Source organism: Hoplias malabaricus, chromosome 2, assembly GCF_029633855.1.
Source record: "Hoplias malabaricus isolate fHopMal1 chromosome 2, fHopMal1.hap1, whole genome shotgun sequence".
NCBI classification, from domain to species: Eukaryota; Metazoa; Chordata; class Actinopteri; order Characiformes; family Erythrinidae; genus Hoplias; species Hoplias malabaricus.
In genome coordinates, this window is record NC_089801.1 from 76,565,533 (window position 1) to 76,587,613 (window position 22,081).

The 22,081-nt window shown below is 36.4% G+C and overlaps 2 protein-coding genes across 3 annotated transcripts; both read right to left on the reverse strand.

Moving 5' to 3' along the window:
- Nucleotides 1-1,203: 1,203 nt before the first annotated feature.
- LOC136687636 (interferon-induced protein 44-like) lies at nt 1,204-9,443 on the reverse strand. 2 transcript variants are annotated; one of them, XM_066662143.1, is made up of 9 exons: nt 9,351-9,443; nt 8,094-8,172; nt 7,080-7,168; nt 6,579-6,612; nt 6,280-6,484; nt 3,923-4,075; nt 3,490-3,661; nt 3,303-3,403; nt 1,204-1,919 (listed from the first exon to the last, which is right to left on the reverse strand). In XM_066662143.1, the coding sequence occupies exons 2-9, from the start codon at nt 8,162-8,164 to the stop codon at nt 1,737-1,739; spliced, it is 1,008 nt and encodes a 335-aa protein (XP_066518240.1). In that variant the 5' UTR covers nt 8,165-8,172; nt 9,351-9,443; the 3' UTR covers nt 1,204-1,736. The 2 variants fall into 2 exon arrangements, with proteins under 2 accessions (XP_066518240.1, XP_066518241.1); XM_066662144.1 differs by having other exon boundaries at nt 9,341-9,406.
- Nucleotides 9,444-14,067: 4,624 nt separating this feature from the next.
- Nucleotides 14,068-21,683, reverse strand: LOC136687300 (interferon-induced protein 44-like). Its single transcript, XM_066661669.1, has 8 exons — nt 21,651-21,683; nt 18,178-18,262; nt 17,888-17,921; nt 17,592-17,796; nt 16,000-16,152; nt 15,537-15,708; nt 15,311-15,411; nt 14,068-14,729 (listed from the first exon to the last, which is right to left on the reverse strand). The coding sequence occupies exons 1-8, from the start codon at nt 21,681-21,683 to the stop codon at nt 14,556-14,558; spliced, it is 957 nt and encodes a 318-aa protein (XP_066517766.1). The 3' UTR covers nt 14,068-14,555.
- Between the last annotated feature and the right edge of the window lie 398 nt (nt 21,684-22,081).

A 22,081-nucleotide genomic window follows, 5' to 3' on the forward strand; every position in this document is an offset into this window, starting at 1 on the left:
AATAATGTTGGTTATTTAGCTAGATACTGTCACAACAGTCAGTCATAACGGTGTTTTACCGCGGTGTTGTTCAGCTGTTGTCCACCAGTGACGTCACGGTCGCGTTCAAGAATTTCCGTAGTGAGCTCGGGTTTTTCCGTCAGTTTAATAAAATTGTAAGTTTTAAAGCAAATTAAGCTGCTATTTTCATTTTAATTCATACTAATATATGTCAGTAACTAAAATAATGTGAAATATTCATGGAGGTCCAGTAAGTGGTGCTTAGCCTTTAATGCAGTTACACCTGAGAGCCCGAAGATCACAGCCAGCCAATACTGGTTTTGGAGCCTTGTCATGCATATAGAGATTTCTTTGAATTCTCTGGTCCTTTGGTCTTTTACTAAGTGGTGAACTCCTTTTCTTCTGCAAGACTTACTATCCCTGCACTGTCAGAAAAAAAAATGTCACAGTGATGGTACCACTCAGGGTTCATATTGTGTAACTTCAATTAGGGAACATACATTGTACGTTATTTTACTAGAATAGTTGATTTTAAAATTGTGTTGATTTCGTAAACCCTGATTAATCTCCTGGCAATACTGTCAGAACGCTGGAGAGCCTCTAGTGGTCAGTTCGGGTAGTGCACTCTGGAGAATGTGTGCCCCGATGTTCCCATGGCACGACAGATTACACTTATAACGAAGGTGCAACGACAATACCTTTTTCCGGAGAGTGTGAGATACTCTTGTTTTAAACCTAAGCTTGCCACTGACCGGTTTCCAAGTAACAGTTTTATCTTTTGTGTACCTTTACATAACCTTACCCTTCTTTGACTGAACCCAGTTTTGTTTATTTGTTTATTTATATTTTTGTAACGTGTTGCTTACATCAAACTAAAAACGGCCGCTATTATTTTCAAAAATAATGTAATTTCACAGTTTAAAATTTGAATGTAAATGTTTAAATTATTTACATATTTTTGCATGCTGTTTTTATTTACATTTTGCAGTGTCCCAAAATTTTTAGAAATAGGGCTTGCACTGAATTTTATTGGGACTGAGCTGCAATCTGACTCTAACTAACATGGATGAGTATACTCAAATATGTAATTAACATTATTGTGTCTGTCTGTACTCACAAAAGTAGTAGTAGTTGTGTAAAAACTGCCTAAAATTATATAATTCAAATGTTCAAAAAACACTCAGAAGCAACATTTATTGCATTTATTGTATATTTAAACTAATTACTGCAATAAGCAGTATTTATCCAAAGGTTATACATTATGTATTACATTACACTGTTTACATTTTTCAAGGCAATGTAAGTTTAGAACTGTGAATCAAAAGTATTTAAATGTATTTATCTTGAGTAGAGATTGAGTAATGTATGGAAGCTATGTATCAGTACACTCAATAGTATTATTATTATTAATGTAAAGAACCACCTTAAATATTCATATTATTTAAAACTGAGTGTAGCATAATTTATTTTTTAAAAGTATTTAGAAGCTAATCTAAATTTTAATTCATGCCTATATTAAGTAGACTTATGTTGTGGTAAATTGTCCCAAAATAATACACTATGGACTGAAATATATATATATATAAATAGAACACTCAAGCATGTAGTTTAAGTTACAAAGGCAGTGTCTACCAAATATTTTAAATTAAAATCTAAAGCATGAAAAATATCAAATATTTTAGAGAACCCAGTACTTATAGAATTCAGCTCATTTTAACCACACCCAACGTTTGTACTTATTCATCATCATCAACATAAACCTGGTCCTCTACGTAATCATTGGCAAACATAACAATACTTTTTAGTGCCATCAGAATCAATATATCCAGATGAAGGTTATTGTTGATCTCTTCACTGTAGTTTTTCAAAGGGAAGATACAGTTCATTGGGACGCCCAGTCTGTTACTGCATTCCTGCATCTGTAGGACAAACGCAAGGGAATTTCATCTTTTACATGTTTCTTTATTTGTGAAAGCAGTAATATTAAGCCTGGCACAATCATAGAAATATGCCCCATGGTTAACTGCCATTTAAATAATTTCTGTACATTCTGTACAAATGTACATATGGCTGAACTAGCTGATAAGCTTGAGAGAAGGAAAATAAAAAGATATTGCAGCTCAGCAGAGACAGATCAAGCCCAAATGAATATTACTTGCTGCTGCCCTCTAATACGGAAGGTCTGAAGTACAAGGGGAAAAATAAATTTTAATGTATGTTCCTGAGACTAATTTCCACATTATTTTTTCCAGCCTATTACACACCAAAAATGTTGAAAAAATATTTCTAGCATCACTTGTATATTTTTTGCCATCAAAAGCATAACTTTTTTTCCTTCTACAATTTTTTATTTCTTCTAGTGAGGTAAGCCTGAAGGTTACCTCACTAAGGCTAAAATTTAGCGTCTTATACCAGTTTTGACATGCAGGTGGAAATTTTTTTCTCCTCATGCGTCGCCAGAACAAGGCAGCAGTCCAACTCTATACAGAGCCCTCGCCGAAACACGAGTAAATTGGCCGTCATGCAGCCAGAAAAGAGACAAATTGTTCAGCTGTTCTTAATTGTATATAATTTATATATTTATAATTAGGAACAGCTGAACTGTGAGCACTGTATTAAGTTGTGGTCAGTGCTGGTATAGCATGCTAATTCTTAGCACCTAGCTTCTCCAAAAAAATGTTTCCCCCTCTTTTGGCGATGTATGAAGGGGGGAAAAATCCCTTTCCTGCTTGTCAAAACTGGTATTACACACTAAAAGTTAGCCTTTGTTTCCCTGTGACCCTCAGGCACACCTCACTAGAAGAAAAAACAAACTGTGGAAGGAAGAAAAAAAGAATTATGCTTTTAATGGCTAAAATTGTAGAAGTGATGCTAGAAATCTATTTTGGTGTGTATTATAGGCAGAAAAAATAAAGAACGTGAAACTTTCCCCCTTGAATTACTTTCCCCCTTGTACTTCACAACTTCCATAAAAGGTATTTTAGCACTACATTAAAAGATATGAGTGAGTTAGAATATACACCAAGTGAGTTTTTGTTGAGCACCATTTTAGACAACACCTGTTGCTTTGAAAGTGCAGCATAAATCCATATACACTTTATGGCCAAACTTTGTGGACATCTGCTCATTTAAATCATTTGTCTTCTAAAATTAGAGGGGGGTTTCAGTGTTATATATGGCACTAGTCAGCAAAGGTATACACTCTCTCAGCATGTGAGAAAAACTATACTTAATAGGCAAGGTAAGGCATTCCAAAACATATGGTTTCTTATGGCTAATTTACAGAGTGTTAAAAGACAAACCTTCTCTTTGATTTTCCTGCTGATGTAGATGTTTCTAATATCTTTATCTACTAGTGGGCATGTTAAATCCACCCTCGGTATGACGACCACTTGTGGTATATCTGTAAAACAGAATACACACTATGGAAGTTATGCAAAATCCCAAATTCACCTTTACTGTTCACCACATAGAAAAGTATAGACTCACCCAGGTTACGAGCTTTTTCCCGAACAGTTCTCATCTTTTGGATAACCTCATCAGGGATTATGGAGATTTTGTCTGCTGGTAGAACGCTCACCAGACAGTGAACCTTATCGTTCAGTTCAGGGTCTCTTCTATAGTGTTCGCTTTCTTTAGGAATTGGGTGAACAGGGTTGAACTGAAAGAAGAATTTAAGTGTTTTAATACACTATGCCATGTCCATTTAACTTAAATTTTTCAATGGCCATATTAACATTTTTATAAATGGAAATAGTGTCTCATTGATATGTAAAACTGGAAAAAGAAGCAGCCTTACTCCAGACTTATAAAAATAAACAAAACAATGACAACAACAACAAAAACAAATATGTTTTGTATCAGCTTTTATTATTTCTGTGCTGGCAGAATGATCAGTTATTGACAGTGTTTATACACTTACTTGGTAGCCATTTTTCATATGACCCTCTAATATGCTGAATATGTCCTCTGTGTGCACACCTGCCGATTGTCCTTGTTCCAGACCCATGACGTCAGAGAAGGCAAATGGGTAGATGAATCGTGGTCCATCTTTGTTTAGCGTATGGATTTTGAACTAGAAAAATGCAGAAAGAGCTTATTAAAAACTACTTAATTATACCAGTCCCAGTCAATTACAAGATTAAAGCCACTAATAGGTGCATTAAACATTTTTTTACATTAGATTGTTATTGAAACTGATATTTTGAAACAGGAAAAATAATCAAAAGTAGGGACAGGTTTGTGGACAGCTAATGCTTACTGTTGCACAAGGGGAGCAAATGTTTGCCAGTCTGGACCCCTTTTAATGATGGCTTTGTTAGAAGTGTGTTAAATAAACATTTCTGCACATGTGGTATTCTGATTATGCTGATTGCTTCACACTGCTTTGCACTTTAATAAAGTGCCCATGACCCTGTTTCTGGTTCACTAGTTGTGCTTCTTGAGTCATTTTTGGAAGGTATTTAACAATCAGGAACACCCAGAAAGACCTGCTGTTTTGGAGAAGCCCAAATCCAAAAATTAGTTTTCATCTAAACCACATAAATTCTCTGCAAATATAGAAATTCTTATTAACAGTTTTTAACTAGATCCTATAGCCCTTTATACTGACTATTCTTCATTCTCAAGATAGACCAGTTGAACTTATTATAAGTTTATGATTATTTATTTGTGCAAGTCTCCATTTATAAATTGCCTTTGGTTTAAATTTAGGAGAGTATAGAATGATTTGAGGAAGTAATTCATGTGGCTATTTACCAATCAGCATAATGCATTATGGCTATCCCCTGTCCATTATTGTCAGCTAGGGTACATGGGTTGTTCCTATCATCTTCAACTGTCTCCCCCTTTTTTCCCATTTACCTTGATACTTTTGTATCTTCCGTTTTCCTGCTCCTCTGGCAGGTTTTGTTTTTTGTTTCTGCCATTTTGTGCCAGCTCTCCCTCTCTCTAAGTGGAAGGTGTATTAGTCTCTACGTTCTACTTGTTTTAGGCAAGTAGTTACAGGCTTTCCCTGTGTCTATTACTGTGATACACCAGTATAATAGTCAACCATCAACACAAGGGCCAAGTTTCAGACCTAGCACCCCACCCACTGTTTTTTAGTTTTGTTTTTTTTTACTGTTCTAAAATGTAGCTGTTCTCCACTTGAGCCTAATTCACCCAGCCCAAATGCTGTGGGTTTGATCCACTACTGGGTGAAAGTAGGGTTGTCCCGAACACCATTTTTTGGGCTTTGGAGCTTCAGCCAGGATATACAGTGAATATTTGAATATTCGAGAGTGGGGTGGGATATATTGTTGTCATTAACGAAATCTGCTTCCGACCCCTTTAATATCCCTCTTTCCAGGCTGCACTGTGGCTCAAAGCATGGCTTTGCTCGCTACCTATGCTCGCTAGCCTGCTAACTAGCTCGCTAACTAAGGGCACAGCGTATACACAGTTTAACCAGTTTGAGTTGTTGTGCCGTTGCTTCGCTTCGTTGTGTGTTGTTTCAGTATGTTAGGCTGTTTTTATATGACAGAGTTTTAGGCTTCATTTGCACAAACACTTTTATGTTGATGAGCCTGAATATGGGTGGAGTGGGGAGAGCAGTGTTTTTACTGCTGGAGCCTGAATGAGGTGGAGCAGTGCCTTTATCAATAATCACATTTATCCAAAAATATCAGAATCTCAAAATTTGAAACTGAATACATAACCAATGAACAAATATATACACTGAATACTTGGGGCCAGCTATTTTTCAGAAAATCAGCTCTCAGTGCCCACTTAAAAAAAAAAAAAGTCACACTTAGGCTTCTAGCATGGCTCCACTCGCTGAGTCATTTACTAACTCTTACATACATGGTGTCACTAAGGGCACAGAGGAAACAGAACTCGCATGAGTAATTGTTGATTCTGTGAAATCCTAAGAGGTCAAGCATTAATTGAGTTTTTTTTTAAGTTTCAAGAAAGTATTCATTACTGACGTTAACAGAGCACTTAAAGAGCCATTTGAACTTGTAAAAGCCAACTATACAGGAGTGGATATTTTGCCTTCCATGATGTATCAAGGGCTCTTTCTCTGATTTATTTCAGAGTTGTTAATATTTAAAGTAGCTGTTTTTGTAGTACAGTTTATTACTTTATGTCATCTAATGCTTTTCTCCCTATTTGTGTTACATAATAGCTTGTTTTATGTTCTCATGTAACAGTATAAACTAGAGAATCGGCTCTGTTTAATATCCACAAAGTGCTTAATAGGAGATTCAACTGAATAGTGAATAGCTTTGTTTCTACCTTTTTGGTGAAGCTTACACCAGCAGCTGCATTTGCCAGTGCAATAGTTGAGACATGGCCTTGTAGGGCAGTGTTGATTGAGCTGATAAAACTGGACTTTCCTGCTCCAACTGGTCCATGAAGCAGAATCTTCAGACAGTCTACTTCCGATGTTTTAAGCTGGAATTTATTCATTTGGCTCAAAATCAGTTTTTTGCTGCTTTCACTGATTAAGAAACACACCAGCATATTAACTCATGCACTGACTATATTTACACAATGTTAAAATGAGTTAAATGTAGTCAAATCAAGGATCATACCTCCATGTAACTTCTCTCCATGGATTGTCAAATCCTGTAATATGATAAAATGGTTTTCAGTTGTGATGCACATAAATGTTTGTAGACACCCATGATGAGCAGTGAATTACTTTTAATGTAGACAGGCAAATAAAAACACTTATTCACAACAAAATTATGTTTTTGGATCGGTTCAATATTAGCAATGTGAATGGGAAGGCATCTCACTCATGACACTATTACTTATGTGATTACTTGATGGCATACAGCCTTGAGAGATTAGTGAAATGCAGTAATGGATTTGAATACTTAGTGGCTCACTAGCTCCACTTTAACTCATCAAAGGTATTGAATGGTGCTCCATTACTCCAGGGAATGTACATTCACTGTTCCTGAGCCCAGTGCTGGGGATTTATAACTTCCTTTGACATTGGGCAAATTCATATCGTAATGAACGTGAAACATTGAAGATGTACATGGTGTATTAAATGCATTTGAATAAATAGGTTTTTACCACCTTACCTGGAGGTTTAGGGCTAGTAGGAGTGGTGGGTCCTGGTGCCAGGGCTTGTGACTGCGCTGGTGTGGGTGTTAAATGATCAATCTGTATCCTGAGTGCAAGGCAGATAAATTGTTTCATACGTATTTCATAGATCCGAGTAACATAAGCTGGCACAGGTCATACATTGGTGCAAGTAACTGACGCACACACTGTAACCATACTTGTGAACTTTCTACAGAGACAGGAGGTCCTGCAATGACATCCCTAAATGCAGGCTGCCTTTCTGGTGCCCTGGGGTCAGACTTGAAGCTGACTTTTAAATCTTTGCAGAATACAGTGGTTCATCCATTCTTTCTGCTTGGTGCTTTTCTTGTCTGTTATTCATTTTATCACTGCTATCAAATCATGGCATCACTTTTTACAGGTTGCAAAGCCAGTTACACTAGAGCTCTGCCCATTGTGAAAGTAAAGTCTCACAAAGGGTACAGTATTCCTATTCCAGGCAATCAAACATCTGAAGTTGTAAGTCCTAAAGAAAAGAATTTGCTTCATTATTTTTTTTGTAGAGAGGATGGCTCACTTTCACCTTTTATCTCAGGAAGTCCAATAGCATTGTGTAAGCAGTAGTCTTGGGTGTTTTCACATGAGGCTTCACACAATGGCACAATGCCACCCTCACAAGCTGGCTACAATATGTGTTATTGTAACAACTAAAGACTGTTCTACACTGTGCAGTTTTGGTTGTCTTGTCAGATCAAATCACAGTGTAAGGAAAGATTCTGAAAAAAAAAAATCTGATTCAAATTCTGTATCAGATCTGTATTAGGTCATGCATTTTTTCATGTCAGATTCCACAAAAGAGATTTCCTGATGATAGAGTTGTAATGAATTAACAACAAAAAAGGCTCATGATTAATAACATCAATATCTTGCTCATTAAATGTTAACGTTCCTGCTTTCTTTTCCGTAAACTTGTTTGTGAATTATTTAAAAAATATTTATTCACTTTTTCTATTAATGACCATTCAACTCACTTCTTTTCACACTTAAGGCAGCGTCCATTCTTGTCCAAAGCATGAAAAATACTTTTCTTGCAACGAGGCATGGTCCCACCTGATGATGAACAACATGCAAAAATAACGATGACAGTAGTATTGGTTAGTCAAAACTAAACTTCCAGTTTGATTTTACTGCAGTGATATTTATAGGTAACTATTTGGTCACCTCTGATCAAATGACATTTTTCTAAATTAATACCCATAAAAAAAAATAAAAATAATAATAATAATAATAATAATAATAATAATAATAATGATGATAATAATAATAATAATAATAATAATAATAATAATAATAATAATAAACCAACATATTATCTGCACCAAAATTTAAAGGTAAAATAATAAAACATTTTGACGTATTTTACATTTAGCATGTACAAAAATAAATATATATAATTAGAAATGGGCATTTGAGCACTTGCATTATGTATTTATGAATTAAGCTTCTTTTGTTCTGTTAGTTACAATTTCTGGAAGTGTTGACAAATCCTGATCATAATGAATTTTTTAGCTCTTTGTGGAATTCACCAAAGCAAGAGGTGAATTAATAACAAATGTACAATGCTTATTACTTACATAATAATTATAATCCAATCTGACAATGATGTAATATTTAAAACCAATAATAATTGATTAAACTTGCTTACAGACTAGTATATATATACAAAATCCCCACATCAATGAACTACATACATATGATTTGACTAGCAGGAGAATAGTGAATGTTAGTGAAGAGTAAATGTTACAGTTCAAATTAAATGTATAATATGTGTTTACTAATATGAATAAGAATGACACCAGTATAACATTGGTGCCAATTTTGCACACCCAGCATAAGCATAAAGCAAAAGAAAAAAGTGTCAACAACACATCCTTTTGAATGTTTTCTTAGGCAATACAACATACTGTCTGTGCATTTTTTAAATAATGTTTAAAGGAAATCTCAAAGACAGCATTTTGTTAACTGTCCTAAGCTTAGACTTGAACTTGGATATCCATGGCCCTGGAGCTGTATGGCACTGACAACATCCATTTGCGATTCTGTGCCTCCAACTAAACAAAAATCAATATTGAGTATTTTATAAATAGTCAACATACTCTTTATTTGCTGAGATAAAATATCATCCTCAATCTCTGCATTCTAACTCTAATTACAAATTCAAACAACAAAATAAATATCTCTTAATCTGAAAATAAATAAAAACTAACATTGGACATACTTCAACTTACCTCCTAGTTTTCTTAGAAATCAAGCTTGTCCGTCTGTACAACTGATGCCCGCTGGAGGCTTAGCTCTGTGTAATTAAATGAACTATCAACAGCTTGCATTCTTTTAATGCTCGTGAAACCAGTCTGTGGTGGTTTACTTTCTCTTTCACTTTTATTATGAAAGCAGCACAATACTGCACTCTGGCTAAAAGAGTAAAACTCATCTCAAATCCACCAATAACCCATGGTTTAGAAACCACTGGATGACTTCTATGCATGATTTAATACATTCTACACAGCAGTGAGAGTCATGCATTCCTTTGTGAACCAGTGGCTGTCTGTAAATCAGTTGACAGGAGAACAGGAGAACCCTGCTATCGGTGAAATGTTAATAGTGTATGCTCCAGGAACTAGACAAGAGCTGGGTTAGGTCTTTTTTTTTTACATTTACATTAACAGCATTTAGCAGATGCTCTTATCCAGAGCGACTCACAAAAGTGCGTAGCATTCAATCAGAATTGGTATCCTAGCTAGAGTCCAAATTCCCTCTGATCTCAGACTTTTGCCAGAACAAGAGCCGGTGCTGATACCTAGAAAAAACAAAACATAATAAGTACAATACGCAATGCAATTTAGTCAGTGCTCATTAGAAGGCAAAACTAGTCAGTGCTCATACCTAGAAAGAAAAGAGTTAAGTGCAGTAGAAGTACAAAATCAGTCTGTTTCGGTGAGCACTTCGATTTGTGACCCACTTACCTAAGGGAGTCACAAAGAGATGGGTCTTCAGTCTGCGTTTGAAGAGATTTTCTGCTGTTTGGACACCCAGTGGAAGTATGTTCCACCACCTGGGCACCAGGACTGCGAGGAGTTATGATGCTAGTCCTCCATGTGACTTAAGGCATGGCAGGTCAAGTCGAGCTGTACTTGAAGTCTGAAGGGCTCATGGCGCAGTCTGACTCTTGACCATTGAGATTTAGCTTCAGATGGTGAGCTGACATCCAAGAAGAAATGTCAGTCAGACATGATGAGATGTGACTGGAAACCTGAGTGTCAGAAGGTATAAAAGAAAGCATTATTTGAGTGTTATCAGCATAATAGCGGTACGAGAATCACGAGAAGTAGTTAGATAATGGTTATACAATGAAATACAATGACAAGAGAAGGGAAGAGTTCCAGATTCCACCTACCACCCTGGTCTGGGATTGAGATGACCATCGTGGATATATGACTGTGGTGGGTACACCTACAACAATGGAACACATTTGCTTGTTGCTTGATATTCTCTCCACTGTCATTAGTTAAGGACCATAATTAGTAATCATTAAAATGTAAATGTTTCCTCCAATGTTCATGTCAATGACATACTTGAAGAACTGAAACAATCACTGTATTTACTGAACCATTCAAGAAATCTTAGATATAATTTTCAGTTCATGGGTTAGATCTTCAAACATTGAAAATATTCTTCACACTCACACATCTTTTAAAAAGCATGGGTAAGTATGGAACCAAGCATGATTTTCTATGTGACTGCTCAAAAACCTTTGTAGCACCTTTAAGAATAAGAGTGTATCTTTGACTAACCAGTGGTGGATAAAGTACAATACCCATGTTACTTGTGTTAAACTAGAGATTCTCAACGTAAATCATTATTCAGGTAAAATTAGAAATCCTCTTTTTAGATTTCCACTTGAGTAAAAATGCTAAATTATTTGCCTTCAAATGTCACTAGTGTCAGTCTTGCTACAGCAGTCATTTAATACAATGGCATTAATTAGTCTGAAAATGATGACTTTAAATGTTATCATAAACACAAGTCTCTTTTATATGACTTATTCCAGGGAAGAATGGAGACAGTAGACACACTGAGTAATTTTAAAGACTGAAGAAACATTGCACTGTCTATGAAAATAATGGGTTCTACTTGTGTTGTAGGTACGGTAAAGAAACTATCGTGGCTATAGAGACAAAAGTTCTCAAAGGCTTGTTACCACATTTTCAATTATGTAAAAGTAGCAATGACAAAAATCAGACAATATGTAACCCAGATCAAAGAAATCATGTGACTGCAGGTCAAGGATTGAAGAGAAAAATGTTATCAGCGTTGACATCTGTTCAAACGTATTTGTGAACACTTATCACGTCTTTAGTCGAAACATGTCTTATCATATGAAATTTGCATGTGACCTTAGTTCAACAGAAACATGTTTTAAGTTCAGCTTGACGCACAAGGCAAGATCTTCAAACATGTAAGACAGGAGGGACAAACATGACATATTTTGGGTTAAATGTGAGTGAACACTTTTGTAGGTATAGGGTGAAATTTAGTGTGATATTTCTAAAGCAGTCTTAATTGTCTGTTCTAATTAACCATTTTGATGGAGATGGAGATGGAGAACAAGCCCATAGTTAGTAAAACTATATTGCCACAAATATTCACTCACCCATCCAAATATTTTAATTCAGGTGTTCCAATCACTTCCAAGGACACAGGTGCGTAAAACAAAGCACCTAGGCATGCAGACTGCTTCTAGAAAAATTTGTGATAAGATACCAAAAGTCATGTTAGATTTCCTTACTACTAAATACTCCACAGTCAACTGTCAGTGGTATTATTATAAATTGGAAGCGGTTGGGAACGACAGCAACTCAGCCACAAAGTTGTAGGCCATGTAAAATGAAAGAGGGGTGTCAATGGATAATGAGGTGCAATGTGTGCAGAGGTTGCCAACTTTCTGCAGAGGGTTTGTAGTGACCTTTGCCGTTTTCTGCTGTGAGCAGAGAGAGAGGAAGCCTAGCATGTCTTTTTTAACTTCTTGTAAGTGAGTGACAATTAATCAAGAAATTATGACTTATATGCTGTTGTAATATTAAAGTCCCTTGCTTAAATTCAGTATATATGGTTTTTTGAATATGCAATTATTCTCCACCTCTATCTTCAATTCACTCTTCTGCTCACCCTTGACAATGTGAAAATCAGTACTTTAGGTTAGTGTATAAGAAATATAGACCCTGAATCTGTGTTTTTGAGACTTTTAAATATGCTTTGTGAATATAAAGAGGGAGCTAAGGATGAGATTGCAGATGATGTCTCAGCACCTGGATGATTGGGAAATATTCTGTACAGGAATGTTATCTAATTTCCTGTTTTGTGTTCTCCACAAGTATACACTGTAATATGAAACTAAGTTAGTAATATTTAGGTCCAGAGTTTTTTGGTTCTCTGTCAGTTTTTTTTTCCTACAACACCAGCAACTTCTTAAATGTTTTTTAAAAAAGATATTTGTTGCAGCGCAGCATGATGGTGTAGCAGGTAGTGTCACAGACACACAGCTCCAGAGTCCTGGAGATTGTGGGTTCAAGTCCCGCTCCGGGTGACTGTCTGTGAGGAGTGTGGTGTGTTCTCCCTGTGTCTGCGTGGGTTTCCTCCAGGTGACTGTCTGTGAGGAGTTTGGTGTGTCCTCCCTGTGTCTGCGTGGGTTTCCTCCGGGTGACTGTCTGTGAGGAGTGTGGTGTGTTCTCCGTGTGTCTGCGTGGGTTTCCTCCGGGTGACTGTCTGTGAGGAGTGTGGTGTGTTCTCCCTGTGTCCGCGTGGGTTTCCTCCGGGTGCTCCGGTTTCCTCCCACAGTCCAAAAACACACGTTGGTAGGTGGATTGGCGACTCAAAAGTGTCCGTAGGTGTGAATGTGTGTGAGTGTGTCGCCCTGTGAAGGACTAGCGCCCCCTCCAGGGTGTGTTCCCACCTTCTGCCCAGTGATTCCAGGTAGGCTCCGGAGCCACCGTGACCCTGAACTGGATAAGTTCCATAGTTTTGGGTTTTATATTTATATAGTTATTCATTTGTTTGTTTGTTGCTTAAATAATATTATTTTTATTTCCTGTTCTTGTCACGTCCTTGTCCTGTCATGTCTGTTTTCCCCGCCATGTGCTCTTGCACGTGGCTCTGTTTTTTATTGTTCATGTCTCCGCCCTAGTCCCACCTTGGTTCCTCCTCCTCTTCAGTGTTATTTGTAATCCTGCCCCCTCGTTATCTGTTCCAGGTGTCCCTTGTCTGTGTTATGTATTTAAATTCTCATGTGTCACTTCCTATTTGTCGGACATTCATTTCCACTGTTGTAATGTTGCTCAGTCTAGTCTGTCTGTCTCTGCTGTTTCACCGTTGTTGTTTCCACCTTTAGTTTGCATTTTCTCCGTCATCGTGTTGCCCAGTCTAGTCTGTCTGTCTCTGCTGTTCCTCGTTTTTGTTTCCACCATCATCGTGTTGCTCCCTAGGCTGTGTCTCATTTGTTCCTCGTCTTATTTTTGCCTGAGTGTGTCTGTCATTTTTTTGTTATATTTTGTTTGTATAAATAAAGAGTTCACTGTGTTTTAGCAAGTGCGTCCGCCTCCGTCAGTCCGCCCCCGCGATCCTGATAGTTCTCATGTTCTCCATATTAAATGTTTTTTCTATATTTCTACTGCTAAATATCTAAATATAATCTTGCTTCATGAGATATGATGTGTGTCTTGTTTTTATGAGAGATCAGCTGTATGTTCATTGTGCATAAATTTGAAACATATCCCCTTATATCTTTGTTTATATCATCTTTGTTTTTTGTTTTTTTAAAACCAGATGAGTTTTATACATAAAACCAGTCTAAAGCTAATGTATGCATCAAAATCTTGAACGAACAGGCAGAAAAAAGACAGAGAAAGCAAATGTAGTTTTATTAAATGGAAAAAGACAAACATGGTACAGAAAAGGTAGGAAGAAATCAAATAAAAGAAAAGAAAATAGAAACTTACTGAAACAGAACCTAAAACAGGGAATTAAAAATGATACTAAATATAAGACATTTCATTAATTCAGGAGTATCTTCCCCTAAAACTTTATGCAGGCAGACTGCATGCATTAAAATGAAAGTAAAATATAAAATGTTACATGATGTAAAAGCCTTTTGATTTCTATCCTAAATAAATTGTGTTCATATAATGTAGTTAACTGTGTTCATAATCTACAAAAATGGAGATACATGTTATTTATTAGACAGTGAGTATATGAAAAAATAAAAATAAACAGAAAACACCAAAAATACATAGGTCAAAAAATGTAAGTACTTATATATTCTCTTTTATTTCCACATGTTATGCCAACCATGTTCAGGTATATCAAACACATTTGATATTTAGATCTGGAGTGTGAGGACACCGTTAGCTTCTTTTTATATTTAAGCAGTTACAAGCTCATTAATGAAGATAATCCTGATGCTCTACATAGTAACTGGCAGACCTGATGATATGCGTCATTGCTTTCAGAATCAAAATGTCCTTATCCAAGTCAGTTTCAGTCTCCTCGCTGTAGTTCTTCACAGGGAAGATACAGTGTAATGGGACCCCAGATCTATTACTGCACTCTTCCAACTAAAAAACAGAATAATACAGATGAACATTTGTTCTTGTAAGGTTTCTGACCATGTTTTCTATGTTTTTCCTTCTTTCTTTCTAACTGTTTTATTTATATATTGATTTTCCTTTTTTGTTCTTCTTTTCACACTTAGCCACACTCTTTTCTGCTCATGTGACTTTTCCTTGTTAGTTGACCGTTAAAAGACCAGTCCCTAGTCTTTGCCTGTCATTCATGGTTCTTAGCTTTTGATATCTTGGGTCACTGTTTTTCTGGTCCTTGCTAGTCCTAGCCGTCCTAGGTCATGGTTTATGTACTTTAGTCTGTTTCTTTGTATAGTTGTTTTCATCATTCCTCCAGTCTCTCTCTCTTTGTTATAGTGCCTAGCTCTCTTAATTCAGGTTTCTTGTCACTTCTTTGTCTTGTCTTTAATAACTTTCACACATGCTTTTTAAAATTAAAAATTTGCTTGTGTGCCTCTATTTGTGTCTTGTTTAGTTTTGTTGTTTATTTTTATTATAACAACTTGTCTGTACCATCTTTATCCAGTTCAGCGTTGTAGTGGGCCCATAGCCTCATGTTTAACTGCTTTACTCACTTTATCTTTAATTTTCTTGCTGGTGTAGATCTTTCTCGGATTATTTGCTACAAGTGGACATGCTAGGTCAACCTTGGACATGATGATGACCTCAGGAATCCCTGTTCATTTCCACAAAAAAATATTTTTTGCATTATTTAAAATATTTGGTTTAATAAAAAATATTTGTACATAAATAATGTGAATAAAATTACACAGCTCACAAAACAGAAAAGGAAGGGCTCACCCAAATCATTTGCCATTTTATGGACACATCTCATCTTCTTCATAACCTCTTCACTGGTTAAGGAGATAATGTTTGCTGGTAAAACACTCACTAGACAGTGAACTTTGTCTTTAAAACTAGGGTCATCCTTAAAGTGTGGGTTACCTTCAGCAACTGGACAATGAGGATTAAACTGAAAAACAAACAAATACAAAAATATTGCAGTGATATGCAGTTTGTTTAATTAGGTGCTAATGGCAGAATGCATTAAATTATATATATGTTTTACCTAAATGTAAGTCATTCTAGAAGAACCTAGATATTAACATGATATATTTTGGAAGAAATTTTGGACTGTGTTTTTATCATACGTAATAACTATTCCCAAGTATTTCCTTCATTAAAATGTTTCTCGTTTTCTTTGTTTCTTTGCAAGAATCTTGGGAATAAAGTTAATTATATATAAAGGTATATATAGACTTACAAAGTAACCATTTTTCACTTCACCACGTAATACACTGAGTACATCATCTGTGTGTACCCCTTTGTTGTATCTTTCTTCTAGACCCATGATGTCAGTAAATACAAACGGGTAGAAACGTCCTGGTTCCTCTGTTTTCAGCCTATGGATTTTTAACTGGAAACAAAACATAAAAGTAAATTCAACGACCAAATTTTTATTTTAGTAAAGGGTAAAATATAACATACCATAAATATAAACAAGCTGCATTTTCCAGCAAGACATGGCACCTATTCACACAGCCAAAATTACCAGCAGTACCTGGTTTAATAACCACAGTATGATTGGCCTGACCTCGCCTGACCTAAACGCACAGAGAATCTATGGGGTATTGTTAAGAGGAAGATGAGGGACTCCCAACAATGCAGACGAGCTGAAGGCTGCTAGCAAAGCAACCTGGGCTTCCATAAAACCTGGGCACACCTCAAGCAGCTTGAATTGTTTGCCTCTCTACTCATCCTACAGACTCTGTGACCTTGATTTCCAAATGAAATGCCTTTGGACACTGAGCAACAGTCCAGTCCTTTCTCTCCTTGGCCCAGGTGAGATGCTTCTGCCGTTGTCTCTGAGTCATAAGAGGCTTGACACAAGGAATGCGACAGTTGTGGCCCATGTCCTGGATACGTCTGTGTGTGGTGGCTCTTCAAGCACTGACAGCAGCAGCAGCAGTTCACTCCTTGTGAAACTTGTTCAGATTTGTGAATGGCCTTTTCTTGACAATCCTTTCAAGGCTGTGGTTTTTCCTGTTGCTTGTGCATGTTTTTCTACCACATCTTTCCATTAATATGCTTGGATACAGCAAGAGGGTGTCAATGACTGCCTTCTGGACATCTGTCGTCTCAGCAATCTTCCCCATGATTGTGTAGCCTACTGAACCAGACTAAGGGGCCATTTTAAAGGCTTAGGAAAACTTTACAGGTGTTTTATGTTGATTATTCTAATTTTCTGAGATAATGACTATTGGGTTTTCATTGTCTGTAAGCCATAATCATCAACATTAAAAGAAATAAATGATTGAAATAGATCAATCTGTTTGTAATGAATCTAGATAATATATGATATGTTTTATGTTTTGATATTCTAATTTATTGAGATGCACCTGTATATGGCAACTTTGTGGCTCTATTAAGATATATTATTAACTATCTGTATATTTCTAGCCTTTTTTTGGCAGACTTTTGTTTTCTTGTCACAATCTTTAATATTTTATGTATTTAAAATGTACAATTATTCATGGCTGAGTTTCTAAATGCTTTCTGTGTTGCCTGCTGGCTTTCATGTTTAGTCTGTAGCTTCCAAAAAATCTCATTTACTTTCTCATGCCAATCCCACAATCAAAACTGCAATGAGGCAAATGTAGAAGAGATGAGTATAATCAGATTTTGCACAAGCCTATGGAACCAGTGAGTGGAATGAATTAATTTATTTGTTCAAAATTATGATTACAAATATTAATCTTTCCACAAAGTTAGAAACAGATACCTTGAAATCACAAGTGAACCATAACTTATAAAGCTTGTGCTCAGTGACAGAATATTCAGTAACTTTGTTAGTACCTTGGTAGTGAAGCTTGTATCAGCAATGTTATCTGCCAGTGCCACAACATTGATACGGCCTTGGAGGGTGGTGCTGACTGAGTTGATGAAGCTAGACTTTCCTGCTCCAATGGGGCCATGAAGCAAAATCTTGAGAGATCTGACCTCTGATGTTTTAAGTTCGAATGTCTTCAGTTCCCTCAGCATAGAATCTCTGGTAGGTTTACTATTTAGGATGGACACCAGAACATGAGGATAATATACCATTCATTTTAAGAAAAATGTAAACATACACACCAGTATATTTATAGTCATACCTCCATACCACTGGCCTCCATGGTATTTCATATTCTGTGAAAAACAAATGTTTACATATGTATCAACTATATTATTTCTTCAGTATCATGTGATTTTACTTGGCTAAGCTGGCACTTTAGTAAAAGAGGTTTGCAGAAAGTAGAGAAGTTATTAGATAAAGTCAGTAGCTATTGATGTAAATACAAAACATCTAAATAAGAAAATGGTTACATTTTATGCACAAACTGCCAAAAAAAAATCACTGTTTTAGATTCGTTCTTAACAAAACAGGCAATTCACAGCAGTTTACCTGGGTTTGTAAGGAGTCGTGCTGGGGTCCGAGGTTCATTATGTCTGAAACTCTTAGCCATTTCCTCTATATTATCAATCACCAACTGTGAAAAAATATCATGTTATTGGTTGTGGTCATAACTGTAGCTCCAAGGACATTTTTACTGTTCAAGAAATATATTCCCTTTTCAGCATCAAGTCAACATTAAGTTTAATGCATTATGTCAACTGAATCAATTTTAATTTGGCAGTTTTGGAGTTTTAATCATTTAATCATTTGGTTTTAATCATTCATTCATTCATTATCTGTAACCGCTTATCCAGTTCAGGGTCGTGACGGGTCTAGAGCCTACCCAGAATCACTGGAGGACAGGAACACACACTGGAGGGTGCACCATTCACTCACAGGGTGTCACACACTTACACATTCACACCTTTGGACACTTTTGAGTCACCAATCCACCTACCAACATGTGTTTTTGGACCGTGGGAGGAAACCCATGCGGCCTTGGGGAGAACACACCAAACTCCTCACAGACAGTCACCTGGAGCGGGACTTGAACCCACAACTTCAAGGTCCCTGGAGCTGTGTGACTGCAACACTACCTGCTGCACCACCGTACCACCTAGTTTTAGCCAATTAAATAAATAATAATAATTTAAAAAAATAGTCAAAAAAAAAAAAAAACTTGTGACACAACAGCCGATTCAGTGGTGTCTTCTTTGTGTGTTCTGTAAAATTATTTTAAAATGTGGTTCCAGAGTTGTCTAAGCAGACGGTTGTTTGTACAAGGCTGAAGATGTACTTGTCTATAAGTTTTTATTCACTATTTGAATTATCACAGATGCTTATTTGTAACTCAAGTAGTTCAGTTTTGCAGCATTTTGGTCTGTGTATACTTTTTCACAATTTGCAGTCTCCTGAATTTGGCATACATTCCACCTTAAGAGATCTGACACTGCAACATTAAGTTATTATTGCCCACATATGGAGCAGGAATAGATAAAAATCCTGCTACATTCTGTGACTTTCCACAGAATTCCAAAAAACGCAGCAAAGACAGAGTCTCTCCTGTCCGGAGTAGAGTTACAGGGGCCCCACTGTGGAACCCCTACAGTTCCTCGGCTAGTGCCTGTTGGCCTGACATTCACTCATGTGGCCTGTCTGGCCAGCCAAGCCACATTAGTCCACTATCCCATTGGCCCACCACCTGTGGAAGTGGTGGTAATCCAGTGCAGTGTGGATTGGATGTCGGCTTAGGGTGGGGATCCTGGCACTCTGATCTTCAGTTACTGAAACTAGCTTTTGGAACATGGCATGTAACACTGTCTGTTACGCCTGAGGTGGTGCGCAAGGTTGAAAGAGTACTGGCTAGATATAGTCAGGCTCACCTCTACTCAGGGAGACTCTGAGTGGAGCCGCTGCCCCCTCCATGTCGAGAGGATCCAATTGACCTGGACCAGGATAAGTGGATGATAATGACGACGATGATGATTATACCAAACCGTCAAGGATTTGAGAAATATATATGTGAATTGTAATCAGCATTTTTATAATGTTTAGTGCTATAGATATCTCTATTATTTTTTAAATATTATTATTATTATTATTATTATGTATTTAGTTATTCGTTGTTTAAATTATTAATATATATATGATTACTTGTGGATACCATCCAGTGAAAAAAAGAATGAAAGAACCGGAGACAATAGACTCAAAAGACAATATACAAAACTATTACGCTGCCTTTACACTATTAAAGTATGTGGAATATCCTGTTAAACTTTTTTTAAACAGACTAAATTGAAAAGTGAAAATAAGAGACAAAAGAAAACAAAGTAACTGGATTGTGTTCTATGCATTGCACCTCATAAATATTTGAAACATCCTGTTCTAATTTATCCAACGTTTATCAGGATGCTCCAAATACTTTCGGTTTTCCTTCATGACTAAATGACTGATATATGATTATCTCTTCAATTCAAATGAACTTTACCCCCATGTCTTTACAGATAACTGGCAGATTTTGTAGTCTCCAGGGTTATGTTGGTTTGCTAGACTGTCTGAGTTTCTCTGGAAATTTCCTTGGAATATAGTACTTTTATTAGTTTAAATTATATGAAGAGATTATGTTAATTTTCACCTCCAATGTTGTTGTGCTCTTAAGTGGGAAGTGAACATTAATGTTCATGTATTTGTCATTGTCATTGTACGAAATGTGTCTTCCACATTTAACTCATTCATGGCAGTGAACACACTACCACATACATGTATTAGTGCACTATGGGCAGACAGCACACACAAACCTGGAGTGGCGAGTAGCAATCCCAAGCTCCCAAAGAGTAGTTAGGAATTAGGTGTGATCTTTGGTCAATTAGATGTAACATAGATAAACTACAAAATCTGCCAAAAACTAGACTACATATATTTTAGTATGCAGGCTCCTACTTATGAGATCAGAGGTCATAATTACAGCATGAATGTCAGTAGCTTATGGTTTTGACTCCTCTTTGGTGTTTTGGCACTGTGTCATTTTATTTTACAAGCCCTCTGTTTAAAAAGTGGGGCGTATTTTACAGAAATTTTGGAGCACAGTGGTGTATGACATTGTTACTGTCATACAGCTCCAGGGTCCTGGGTTGTGGTTCAAATCCTACCTGTGATGATTAGGTAAGTCTTAGGTAAGTGATGTTCTGTGACAAACTGGCACTCTGTCTAGGGTGTGTTCCTGCATGACGCTCAATGATTTCATGTAGGCTCTGGACTCGGAAGAGGATGAAACACTTACAGGCAATGCATGAATTAATGAATTAATGCGTAAATGACAGTTTGGTGGCACTTATTTGTGCACAAAGTTATGATATTTACCAAGAGAACTTGAAGACAGCGTAAGTCCATACACAAATATTTTCATATTTGCTTTGTATTAATGAACATTTATGGCTCCTGATATATATTTTAGTGTTTAAACTTAGAGGATACTCTGACATAACTGGCCATGCCACAAGAACATCCACATAATACCTGTTGTGTGAGTGTCACGGGTGTCCTGTCCATTAGGAAACAGGGAAATGGGTCAAGTAAAATATGCAGAGAAAAATATGGATTACAGTCTGTATCTGTAAAACTAAAAAGTGCTCCTACTAGATCAGTGGAGCTGAGAGAATGGGCAGTGTATACAGAAACAAAGATATGGTAGTAATGTTGCCTAATTTGTGTATATGTACATACTAATATATTTAAGATTTACTCTGCAAATGCTGCCAAGCCCTTTGCTCAAGAGCAGAGTTACTGAATCTGGAGGTGTTTAGACAATTATTCCTATTCCTGCTACAAAGGTAGGTAACATTGACTTATTTTTTCTGTAGATGGAACTGAGTCTACATTTGGGAGAGCGGCAACTGCATGAAACTATACACAGATAAAACTTAAACAACTTGAGTTATAAATGAGTTTTTGTGGTAATTCAAACAGTGAATAAAAAAACATACAAACAAGTTAAACTTCAGAAAACAGTAGTCCATTTTCCCCCTCCAGTATACCATTCCACCTTAAAAGACATGGAGCTTCTAAACATGAGAAATGAAATAGTGTAGAGAGTAGATGTTTCATTTAACAGCCTGTGGTTAGATTATTACTGAAGTGATTAACATGTTTCATCTGGCAACTATTCTATATATTCAGGGCCCTAGAAATTCCTAGTATTGTTTTATTTGTAATGATTTTGATAGATTAAAAAATGTAATCAAGTGCACATTTTGCTGAAATTAATCACAATTATTTTCATTGTCCTTTCTTAAGACTAAAGCTAAAATGCATGTTACATGTAAAATAATTGAATCAGTTTAAGATCAACACAATGGACTTCTATTTATATTATTTTTATTTTTAGTTTCTATTGATTAAAAATGTAATTACAACA